This window comes from Stenella coeruleoalba (genome assembly GCF_951394435.1).
Source record: "Stenella coeruleoalba genome assembly, chromosome: 8".
NCBI lineage: Eukaryota > Metazoa > Chordata > Mammalia > Artiodactyla > Delphinidae > Stenella > Stenella coeruleoalba.
The window spans coordinates 9024590-9036327 of record NC_137154.1 but is presented as its reverse complement, the minus strand read 5'-3'; the positions used below and the strand labels follow the sequence as shown (position 1 = coordinate 9036327).

Genomic DNA, 11738 nt, shown 5'->3' with positions numbered 1-11738 from the left:
AGAGGGAATTAGTGCGAGCTGAGTGAGTGGGCGCCAGCGCCGCCGCCACCACCGTCACTGTCACAGCTACCGCCGTCCCGGTAACCGCCTTCGCCGTGCCGGAGCCCTCAGGTGAGCAGGCCCTCGAAGGCCCGTCCTGCTGTGGACCGCGCGCTCGCCGGCCTGGGAGCCAGCTCCGCTGGGGGCCCGCCCCCTTCGCTGACCACGTGACCCAAGTTCTGTAACCTCTGACCTCCTCCTCCGTACCGCACCACCTCTACATCTGGCGTGAAGCGAGGCTGGGTGGGAGGATTCGCATCACGGAGACCGGTAGAGGTCAGTTCTCGCGCCTTGTTAACAGTATGGCTAGTGGCTGAGGATGTGGAGGAGAGGAGGTTGAAGAGCGGGAGACCTTGGTCGGAGCCCGGACTTTGTGGATTGTAATGTGGGCTCGTAACAGGGAAAACCCCTCGGCGCCTTCCGTGTGGGCAGGACTTCGTGCTCCCATTTTACAGGTGGAGAAAGAAGCTTAACAATTATCCATTGGCGGGTTTCCAACGCCTAGTTTCCTGGCTGGGAATCCAGGCCTTGTTCCCCACACAGCCCGTCGCTCCTCATGATTAGAACGATAGTTGAGTTCTTGCTCCCTACCCAGGTAGTGCTCGCCGGATGATTTTGGGAAAGTCATTTAACATTTAACCTCTTTGAGCTTTGATTTTCTTGGTTGTGAAATAGACATAATACTTACAGAATCCCTATCGCATTGTTAATGTGGACAGAATGAGGCGGAAGCCATGGAAAGCACTTAGCTCGGTGCCTCGGGCATAGCATGTGTTTAGAAAAATCGCTTTTCTTTATTCGTTTTTTCAGCAAGTGTTTATTGAGGGCGTGTTATGTGCAGACGCAGTGCCTGACGCGGGGGATGCAAAGGTGAGCAAAAAGGCATGATGATCCTTGCTGGCATGGAGCTTACAATCTAGTGGGGAGGTAGGTGTTAATCGGAAAGTTACACAAGTGTATAATTACAAACTGTCAACTGCTTTGGGAGGTAAAGTACAGGCCCATGGTGGGGGTCTGAGAAGAGTTCCCTGAGCAAGTGACATTTCAGACTGACATCTGAAGGAGCGACTAGGAGCTCAGTGGACAAAGGGATTGGGGGTGGAGGAGGAGAGTGTTTCAAGTCCAGGAAACAGTGTATGAGTGTCCTGAAATAAGGTGTTTTTGAGGAAATGGAAAGAGGCCACGGGTATGCAGAACACGAGAGAGTGGAAAGAGGTGTTTGCAGATGTAGTCACACATGCAGGGCCTTGGAGCCATGGCACAGGTTAGTGTTTTATTCCAAAGGCAATGAGGAGCCATTGGGAGAAATGCTGCAGGGAGACCAGGTAGGGCGCCCACTGGATTTAGGGACCTGGAGGTCACTGGTGACCCACTGAGCCTTGTCAGAGAGGAGTGGTGGGGCAGTGCCTGGGTGGGTCACCTTGAAGCTGGGTGGGCGTCGCTGCCCATGGTGCTGATGCCTCACTTTGGTCCGTGAGGGCCAACCTTCTAATTGTGGGCTGTGCTGTTTTCGTGCCTTCTTATTCTGCCATATCCTGTGAACGGAAGAGCAGGTTTCTGCTTTTAGGGCTCGTAGCCAGACTGGGGAAGACCAGACACATGGGCAGAAAGCCCAGCTACTAAAAACCTGACAGCCCCAGGTGGCACATGGGGCAGGAAGACCTCAAAGGACAGGCTGCTTCTGCCTTAGGAAAGAAAGAGGAGGGTGTGGGGGCTTGGAGTAAGGTGGGGGACAGACCAGCCCAAGCCCTGGCAGTGGGGTGCAAGGCAGGTTGGAAGACACGAGGCGGCCTTACTGGGGGGACGGGTCAGCTTGATCAGCTGTGGGGATTTGGGACGAAACACGGTATGCTGAGCCAGGGAGCTGGGACTTTCCTTTTAGGAGTGGTGGAGAAGTATTGAAGACTTTTGAGCAAGGGACTATCGGGGTAAAAGTAGTCTTTTCATCAGTGTTTAGTCCGTAGCGATTGTAGCAAGGATCAGAAGGAAGAAGGCATGAAGTTTTTGTTTATTATTAGTGATCGTAACATTTTCCATTTGTGTAGCGTTCTAGACCCTGAGTTTCTCCTACCTCATTTCCTTTCATCCTCACCTCAGCCCTGTGAGTTACGGAGGGCAGGGATTATTGCCACTATCTTCCCGGGGCTCAGACTGATGAGGGTCTCAGCGGGTTCACACCGGAGGTGGTAGAGCAGGGCTGGGACCCAGGTCTGTGCAACCCAAGGCCAGGCAGTTTCTCAGGTGGCCCTGTTGTCTGCCCTCTGGTCCAGCTCAAGTCCGTTTCTTGCTCTGAGCCTCAGGTTTCCTCACGTGGACACTCAGAGCCATCGTGACTCCTTGTTCAGGGATTCTGGAGCAAAGAGCAGCAAGACTGGTTTCGAGGGCCTTGAGTCTGGCTCACAGGCTCTGAGGGAGCCTGGGCTGGCCTTTCACACCTCCCTCCCCACTCCCAGTTCCATCGGGGCCATGTCGGAGCGAGAAGAGCGGCGGTTCGTGGAGATCCCTCGGGAGTCCGTCCGGCTCATGGCAGAGAGCACAGGCCTGGAGCTGAGTGATGAGGTGACGGCCCTGCTCGCAGAGGACGTGTGCTACCGTCTCAGAGAGGCCACCCAGGTACACTTTCCCTCTCCTTGTCCCTCCCTTTGACTACCCCCTCCCCCAGGGGTTTATTCAGCAAGTATATGTCAGGCACCTACTCCCTGCTCAGAGGGAGTGCAGTGGAGGCGGTCCCCGCCCTCTCCAGAGCCCGCTTCCAGCCCACTGGGCTTCCAGCGAACAAAGCGCTTGCTGGGCGTCTTCTCGTGTGCTGCTCACCACATGCCTGCTGGGTGGGCCAGGCAGGTTCACAGTCACATCCTGCACACGAGAAACTGAGTCACAGGGAGGGGATGTGACGTTGGGAGTTGTTTGCCCCCTGTTTCCTGTCCCTTGATTGACTCTGTTCCTCCGCTCCCAGAATAGCTCTCAATTCATGAAACATACCAAACGGCGGAAGCTGACTGTCGAGGATTTCAACAGGGCCCTCAGATGGAGCAGTGTGGAGGTGAGTGGGGTGCCGGCTGCAGAAGGCTCGGTTGGCACGAGCCCTCCTGCACGCCCAGCTCGGGGCTGGCAGTGCAGCGAGATGTGAAGACCCAGTGCACACACGAGGGAAGGTCACAGCCACCACAGCACATGTGCTGGGCCCAGCCCCCAAGGGCCAGGAGTTCAGAGAGGGAGAGGCGGCCACGGAGACCAGGAGGTTAGGGAAGGTTTCTTGGAAGAGATGGAACTTGAGCTGAACCTGAAAGGGAGGCTGGGATTAGACTAAGTCACAAGGAAAAGAGGGCATTCTGGGTGAGGGAGGAGGCTGAGCCCAAGTGTAGGGGTTGGAATGTCCTGCACAGTTGTTCCAGGGCAGTGGGTCTAGGGAAGAAGAGGGGAGGGTTAGAAGAGAGGAGGGTTTTCAAAGTTGGGCAAGTGTGAGGTGGAGGACCAGCGGCCTGTGGGTGGGGTTCTGAGTCCCTGTGGATCCATGAGGAGGGCCCACACGCTACTCCTTGACTCAGCGAATACTGGATGCTCCAGCCAAGTTCCCAGTGAAGGGCCTGGATCCCCGGGCATCCCCCCTCTTCTCAGGACTCTGGACTTCCCGCAAACATAGGCTTCGTGCCCTGATTGGTAGAGCACCTCTTCCCTCCCTGGATTCAGCCCAGTCATCTCTTCACTCAGGCTGTGTGTGGTTATGGGTCCCAGGAGGCGCTGCCCCTGCGCCCTGCCAGGGAGGGTGAGCTCTACTTCCCCGAGGACCGAGAGGTGAACCTGGTGGAGCTGGCCCTGGCCACCAACATCCCCAAAGGCTGCGCCGAGACAGCTGTGAGAGGTGACCGCCGGGGTCATGCATGGGGTGGGGACAGGAGTTGGGTTGTCGGAGGAGTGGTGATGGGCTGGCTGGTGGATGGGGCGGAACTCAGAAGGGTGGGTGGTATTACAAGGGGCCGAACCCCAGGCTGACCCATCTCTCTGCTCTGGTTCTAGTTCATGTCTCCTACCTAGATGGCAAAGGGAACCTGGCCCCTCAAGGATCGGGTAAGGGGCAGTGTGGGGAATGGGCCCTCTGCCTGGACGTTCCTCCGTTAGGAGCTGAGGGTGGTGCCTCTACACCTCTGAGTCTTCACCTGACAAGAATTTTCCGTGCCTAAGGGGTGCCTGCCCTGAGTGGGCACTGCTCCCTGCCCAGAGGCCTCAGAGTCGGAGATAGTGTCCCAGACTTAAGACCGATCATGATGCCATGTTGGGCGCTAGTACAGAAGTCTGGGCCGCTTGCTGGGGTCCCTGAGGTGTCACACTTCCAGGGTCTGCTGAATGGAGCTTCACAGCCTGAGGCTTATGACCTTGGGACTTGGGGACTAAGCAGGAGTCCGCCCAGCAGAGGACAGGTGGGAGGCAGCGTACAGAGCTGGGTGTGGAGAGCTTGCAAGGTCAGGGCTGCGCAGGCTGCTCAGAGGGGCTGGCAACGCTGTGCTCTGGGCGTCCTGTCGGAATGGGCTCCCTGTGGGATTGTGGGAATGGCGGTGGTTGTTGGGGGGAGGCGGGGAGGCTGGGAGAGGGCAGGGCTCCACCCTGACCACCTTCTGCCCACCCTCTGGCAGTGCCCAGTGCTGTGTCTTCATTGACTGATGACCTTCTCAAGTACTACCAGCAAGTGACTCGGGCTGTGCTGGGGGATGATCCACAGCTGATGAAGGTGAGCCGTGGGCCTGAACTGGGGCACAAAGTCCAACTTTCAAATCCTCATGGAATTCCTTCAGATGCCTCCTTCTGTCCTCTGAACACTGAGTGACTGATGTGGACAGAAGCTGCTCTTGGCGTGGTGCTCTGTGGCTGGCCCTCCGCCAGCGCTGACTCCTCTTCCCACTCTAGTAGGAACCCTTGTTCCTTAGGGAATGGGCAGCTCAGCAGGGCCCTGTGGGGGGCTCAGGTGGTCAGCTCCCCACACCTTAATCCAGAGCCCACCCTTTGGGGCATCTGTTGACCTGGAGCCACATGGGGCATCCACATGGTAGCTTTCATTTGCCTGGACTCGAGAGGGAAAGGAGAAGAGGAAGTAGAGGGAGCCAGGTTAAGGTGCCTGGCCAGACCTCCTGCCAGCCCTGCTGCTTTAGCCTCTTGGGCTCCACAGGGCCCGCTGGACAGCGCCTGTGCCAGGCCTCTTCTGTCCAGAGTCAGACGAGGACCAGTTTGGTGGTCTGCTTGGCCATGTGGCCTCTCTCTGTTTGAGGGTTTTACATCTTCCATGTCTGGCTGCTGCTGTTGTTTCCCTTGCAAAGTTAGGACTGTTGTTACTATACTTCCTGCCTTAGAAACTTGGCTGCTGGTCCCCAGGCAACAGTGCAGTGGCTGGATGTGGGGCCTGGGAGCTGAGCTCCTTCCTCACTAGCTGCTGTCCGCTTTCACAGAACCTGAACTTAGGGTCTTTATCCAGAGGAGTTGGAAGGGCACAGGTGGTGGAGGTTCAGGGCTAAGATGGTTTTACTCATTTACCTACTCTCTTTTTTCTGCTTATCAAAGTAATACCAGGGGACTTCCCTGGTGGTCCAGTGGTTGAGAATCCGCCTTCCAATGCAGGGGACATGGGTTCGATACCTGGTCGGGGAACTAAGGTCCCACATGCCGCGGGGCAACTAAGCCTATGTGCTGCAACTACTGAGCTCGCACGCCACAGCTAGGGAGGAGCTGTTATGCCACAACTAAGACCCAATGCAGCCAAAAAAAAAAAAGTAATACCAGCATATGTTTATAATAGAAGTACTGTAATATAAAATCACACAAAGTAGAAAGTGCAATTCTGTAGACTCTCCCACTCACCCTTTTTGTTTGTATGTGTAAACTGTACATAGTTTACCGTCAACCAGTGGTAACTAAACGTCTGGGTTTAGAATAATTGCTTTACTCAGTTAAAAATATGTTGGACATTTAGGTTGTATTCAGTTTTTTATTATTACATTACAGACAGTGCTATCTGTATGTGGGTATGTGTGAGTGGGTTTCTTTTGTAGCGGGTTAAATTTGTAGAATTGCTGAGTCACAGAGTTTGAACGTTTAAAATTTTACTGCATAGGTGCTAAATTGTTCTTTAAAAAAAAAATGTCAGTTTATACTTGGGGCTGGTGGACTGTGCAGCGTGGCCCCTTCCATTTCAGGTTGCCCTCCAGGACTTGCAGACCAACTCGAAGATTGCAGCGCTCCTGCCGTACTTTGTTTATGTGGTCAGTGGGGTAAGTGGGGTTTATGTGGTTTTGTGGGGAGGAGATGATGCAGCAGCCTCTAGGGCTCACGGCAGGTGCCACCAGAAGAGCAGGCTCTGGTGCGCCCTTGTGTCCCCTAAGCACCCCTCTCCTCCCAACAGGTGAAATCTGTAAGCCACGACCTGGAGCAGCTACACCGGCTCTTGCAAGTGGCACGGAGCCTAGTTCGGAACCCACACCTCTGCCTGGGGCCCTATGTCCGCTCCCTGGTAGGCAGTGTCCTCTACTGTGTCCTGGAGCCCCTGGCTGCCTCCATCAACCCGCTGAATGACCACTGGACCCTGCGGGATGGAGCTGCCCTCCTGCTCAGTCACATCTTCTGGTAGCTGCTGGGCCAGTGCTGATCAAAGGGGCAGGACTGCTGCAGAGCTGAGTGGGTTGGAGTAGGAGATGGGGTGAAACTTCTGGCTTTAAGGCTCTATGTTGAGAGGTCGGGAGCCTCTTCCCTTCGATCTTCCAAGCTGGTGTGCCATGAACCCGGGGATTCTACAAATGGGTGACGAACGTGCCAGGGGTTTGGTCCATCAGCCCTGAGGTCCTGGGCCTCTCGGCCCAGACACCTCTTTCACTCACCCAAGTGTGCCATACAGGTGCTGTTTTCTCTGTGTGCTGGGACCTGAGTACAGCTGGGCAGTGCTGTGCCTCATTCCGCTGACTGAATGTTGCTCCCGCAGGACTCATGGGGACCTTGTAAGTGGCCTCTATCAGCAGATCCTGCTCTCCCTGCAGAAGGTCTTGGCAGATCCTGTGAGGCCTCTCTGCTCTCACTACGGGGCTGTGGTGGGGCTGCACGCCCTTGGCTGGAAGGTGAGGACCCTGGCTTTTCTCGCAGAGGTTTAAAAAAGACAGTTTTTTAAACCTGTAAGAGCTCCCATTTGTAGTTAGAAAGTCTTTCTTGTCCAAGAACCTGTCATCTCTCTCCATTTTTTTAGGTCTTTCACTGTCTTTCAGGATCCTTTCATAATTTTCCCTGAAGAGAACCTACAAATACTTTATTCAGTTTATTCCTAGATTCTTGCTTTTTTTTTTTTTTCTTTTTTTTTTTTGCGGTATGTGAGCCTCTCACTGCTGCGGCCTCTCCCGTTGCAGAGCACAGGCTCCGGACGCGCAGGCTCAGCGGCCGTGGCTCACGGGCCCAGCCGCTCCGCGGCATGTGGGATCTTCCCGAACTGGGGCACGAACCCGCGTCCCCTCTATCGGCAGGTGGACTCTCAACCACTGCGCCACCAGGGAAGCCCTCCTGCTATTTTTGATACTGTTGTAATGGTGTCTTCTTTTCATGGTATTAATTTCTTACTGGTGTATAGAAACACAATTGACTTGTGTATTGATTCAGCTACTTTATTAAACTATCATTTTTAACTGTGGATTATTCTGGGTTTTTAAGGTAGATCATATCGTGCAAATAATGACAGCTTTGTCTTTTTTAAACCTTATGCCTTTTTATTTATTTATTTATTTATTTATTTATTTATTTTTGTGGTACACGGGCCTCTCACTGTTGTGGCCTCTCCCGTTGCGGAGCACAGGCTCCAGACGCGCGGGCTCAGCGGCCATGGCTCACGGGCCTAGCCGCTCCGCGGCATGTGGGATCTTCCCGGACCGGGGCACGAACCCACGTCCCCTCCATCGGCAGGTGGACTCTCAACCACTGCGCCACCAGGGAAGCCTGCCTTTATTTTTTTGAATTCTCTCTTTTTTTTGCGGGGGTGGGGGGGGCACACCACACGGCTTGTGGGATCTTAGTTTCCTGACCAGGGATCGAACCTGGGCCCTTGGCAGTGAAAGTGCGGAGTCCTAACCACTGGGCCACCAGGGAATTCCCAAACCTAATGCCTTTAATTTCTTTTTATTATTTATTGTTACGATCACTAATATCATTTTACATATGATGATAATGGGCATCCTTGTCTCATTTCCGATTTTAAAAACGGGTTAACAGTAACCTTTCCTATTTAGGCTGATGTTTACTTCGTGTGTTTATAGATAGATACCTTCCTCAGGTTAAGGAAATTTTATTCTTAGTTTTATTATTACTTTATGTTAACTTTTATCAAACGCTCTTTCTGTATCTTTTGAATTGATCCTAAGGTTTTCCTGCTTTTATCTGTTAATGTGATTAATTGTATACATAGTGGTTTTTTGTTTTTTTTTTTTTTGTCTGTATCACACAGCTTGTGGGATCTTAGTTCCCCAACCAGGGAATGAACCCCGGCCCCAGCAGTGAAAGCGCTGAGTCCTAACCACTGGATTGCCAGGGAATTCCCTATACAGATTTTCTAATAGTAAATCATCTTTACATTTCTAGGATAAACTCAATTTAGTCATGCTATAGTCTTTAAAAAAATGCAAAACTTTTATTGGAATATAATACATTTTTTATATACTGTTGGCTTTACTAAAATTTTATTATTTTAAAATTATTATTTACTTTGTTTGCATTGGGTCTTTGTTGCTGTGCATGGGCTTTCTCTAGTTGCGGCGAGCAGGGGCTACTCTTCGTTTTGGTGCGTGGTCTTCTCATTGCGGTGGCTTCTCTTGTTGTGGAGCACGGGCTCTAGGTGCATGGGCTTCAGTAGTTGTGGCACATGGGCTCAGTAGTTGTGGCTCATGGGCTCTGGAGCGCAGGCTCAGTAGTTGTGGCGCATGGGCTTAGTTGCTCCGCGGCATGTGGGATCTTCCTGGACCAGGGCTCGAACCCATGTCCCCTGCATTGGCAGGCGGGTTCTTAACCAGAGAAGCCCTTTACTAAAATTTAAAATGATTTATCTCTATGAGTGAAATCAATCATTAAGTTTCCTCAGGTACTGTCCTTACATGGTTTTAGTATCAGGGTTATACTGGCTTTATGGGATGAGGTAGGGAAGGAGTATTTATTTTTTATACTTTATATTTTAAAATTAAATTTTATTTTATTTTATTGAGACGCTCTTTTCCTTGAGTGTCTGTCGACTGTAAATTCTGGCATGGTGTTTTGTGGTTATATTTTTAACTACTATGGTTACAGAATTATTTGAGCTTTCATATATTTTTTTTAAAGATCTCTGTTTATTTCATTTATTTTTGGCTGCGTCGGGTCTTAGTTGTGGCAGGCGGGATCTTTCGTTGCGGCGTGCGGGCTTCTCTCTACTTGTGGCACGCGGGTTCCAGAGCGCGTGGGCTCCGTAGTTTGCGGCACGTGGGCTCTAGTTGAGGCGCGCGAGCTCAGTAGTTGTGGCACAGAGGCTTAGTTGCCCCGCAGCATGTGGGATCTTAGTTCCCTGACCAGGGATCAAACCCGCATCCCCTGCATTGTAAGGCGGATTCTGTACCACTGGACCACAAGGGCAGTCCCAAGCTTTCATCTTTCTTTTTTTTTTTTTTTTTTTTCTGCGGTACGCGGGCCTCTCACTGTTGTGGCCTCTCCCGTTGCGGAGCAACAGGCTCCGGACGCGCAGGCTCAGCGGCCACGGCTCACGCACGCAGCCGATCCGCAGCATGTGGGATCTTCCCGGACCGGGGCACAAACCCGTGTCCCCTGCATCGGCAGGCGGACTCTCAACCACTGCGCCACCAGGGAAGCCCGCTTTCATCTTTCTTGAATCAGCATTAAGTTTTATTTTTCTAGGAACTTGTTAATTTTATCAACATTTTCAAATTCTCAGTCTGTGGCTAACCAAAGAACTTATCCATATAAGCCTGTCACAAACGTCACCTGCTCTGTGAAGTCTTAATTGCTTTCCCCTAAATTAAACATAGGATTTAAAATTATATAATCAGAGTCCAGGTCTCTGATCAGTTTGTTTGTTTTTTGCGGTACGCGGGCCTCTCACTGTTGTGGCCTCTCCCGTTGCGGAGCACAGGCTCCGGACGCGCAGGCTCAGCGGCCATAGCTCACGGGCCCAGCCGCTCCGCAGCATGTGGGATCTTCCCGGACTGGGGCACGAACCCGCGTCCCCTGCATCGGCAGGCGGACTCTCAACCACTGCACCACCAGGGAAGCCCAGTTGTTTGTTTTTGCACAGGTGGTTTGAACTGAGTTCCAGGTTGCATTTATGCCAGGACATTATTGGCTGTATAGGGTAGCAGCTGGCCACTAAATTTCTCTGTTACCAGGGGGCATTACTTATACCCTCTTAGCCTTTGGCACATATGTCAGTGATAGTGGGGTCACTTTGTATTGGTTTTGTATGTCTTTGTACCCGGTCTTTGTTCCCAGGGCTTAATTAATTAAGGCTTGGGCATCCAGGAGCTTCCAAACGGTGGCTGAATATGCCAAGCAGGGAATTTAGGATTGAGCCCTAAATTCAGTACCGGAGATAAAAGTAGATCTTTCAGGGGAAATGGTACTTGGGAGGCGATAAGCAAAAAAGAGGCACTCACTGCATTCTTCTCTCCCTTCCAGGCAGTAGAGCGAGTCCTGTACCCACACCTGTCCACTTACTGGACAAATTTGCAGGCTGTGCTAGATGATTATTCAGTATCGAATGCCCAGGTTAAAGCAGATGGGCACAAAGTCTATGGAGCCATTCTGGTGAGTGCCAGCCCCTTCCAGCCTCTCCTCCCTGCATGAGCACAGCAGCTCAGCGGGCCTACTTTGGAACACTTGATAGGCCCAGGTTCCTCCTATCCTAGTCCCCCTGCTCTTGCAGGTGGCCGTAGAACGACTGCTGAAGATGAAGGCCCAGGCAGCAGAGCCCAACAAGGGTGGGCCAGGCAGCAGGGGCTGCCGGCGCTCAGACGACCTGCCTTGGGACAGTCTTCTCCTGCAGGAGTCTCCCTCCGGGGGCAGCGCAGAGCCAGGCTTTGGGTCTGGTCTCCCGCTGCCGCCAGGAGGCGCGGGGCCGGAGGCTCCTTCCCCTTCGGTGACCCTGGCGGACATCTATCGGGAGCTCTACGCCTTCTTCGGTGACAGCTTGGCCACCCGCTTTGGCACGGGTCAGCCCGCGCCCACGGCCCCGCGGCCGCCTGGGGACAAGAAGGAGCCGGCGGCCGCCCCGGACTCGGTGCGGAAGATGCCGCAGCTGACCGCCAACGCCATGGTCAGCCCGCAGGGCGACGAGAGCCCCCGGGGCGGAGGCCCCCCGTCGGCCTCTGCCCCCACCGCCTCTGAGAGCAGGCCGCTGCCGCGCGTGCACCGGGCGCGGGGGGCGCCCCGGCAGCAGGGCCCGGGCGCCGGCACCCGCGACGTCTTCCAGAAGAGCCGTTTCGCCCCGCGCGGTGCCCCTCACTTCCGTTTCATCATCGCCGGGCGGCAAGCAGGGAGGCGATGCCGCGGGCGCCTCTTCCAGACTGCCTTCCCCGCGCCGTACGGGCCCAGCCCGGCCTCCCGTTACGTGCAGAAGCTGCCCATGATCGGCCGCACCGGCCGCCCGGCCCGCCGCTGGGCGCTCTCGGACTACTCGCTGTACCTGCCGCTTTGAGGCGGCGCTG

At 53.7% G+C, this 11738-nt stretch overlaps 1 protein-coding gene across 5 annotated transcripts; it reads left to right on the top strand.

Annotated features, from left to right (window-relative positions):
* TAF6L (TATA-box binding protein associated factor 6 like) lies at positions 1-11728 on the top strand (the record flags this gene model as incomplete). 5 transcript variants are annotated; one of them, XM_079929678.1, is made up of 12 exons in its annotated part: positions 1-111; positions 850-909; positions 2493-2652; positions 2996-3082; positions 3751-3901; positions 4057-4107; positions 4671-4765; positions 6222-6296; positions 6428-6648; positions 7001-7133; positions 10711-10839; positions 10958-11728. In XM_079929678.1, exons 2-12 carry the CDS (start codon positions 902-904, stop codon positions 11726-11728), a joined length of 1881 nt encoding a protein of 626 aa, XP_079785804.1. In that variant the 5' UTR covers positions 1-111; positions 850-901. The 5 variants fall into 5 exon arrangements, with proteins under 5 accessions (XP_079785804.1, XP_079785806.1, XP_079785807.1 ...); XM_079929680.1 differs by having other exon boundaries at positions 850-966; XM_079929679.1 differs by lacking the exon at positions 1-111 and adding an exon at positions 146-315.
* Between the last annotated feature and the right edge of the window lie 10 nt (positions 11729-11738).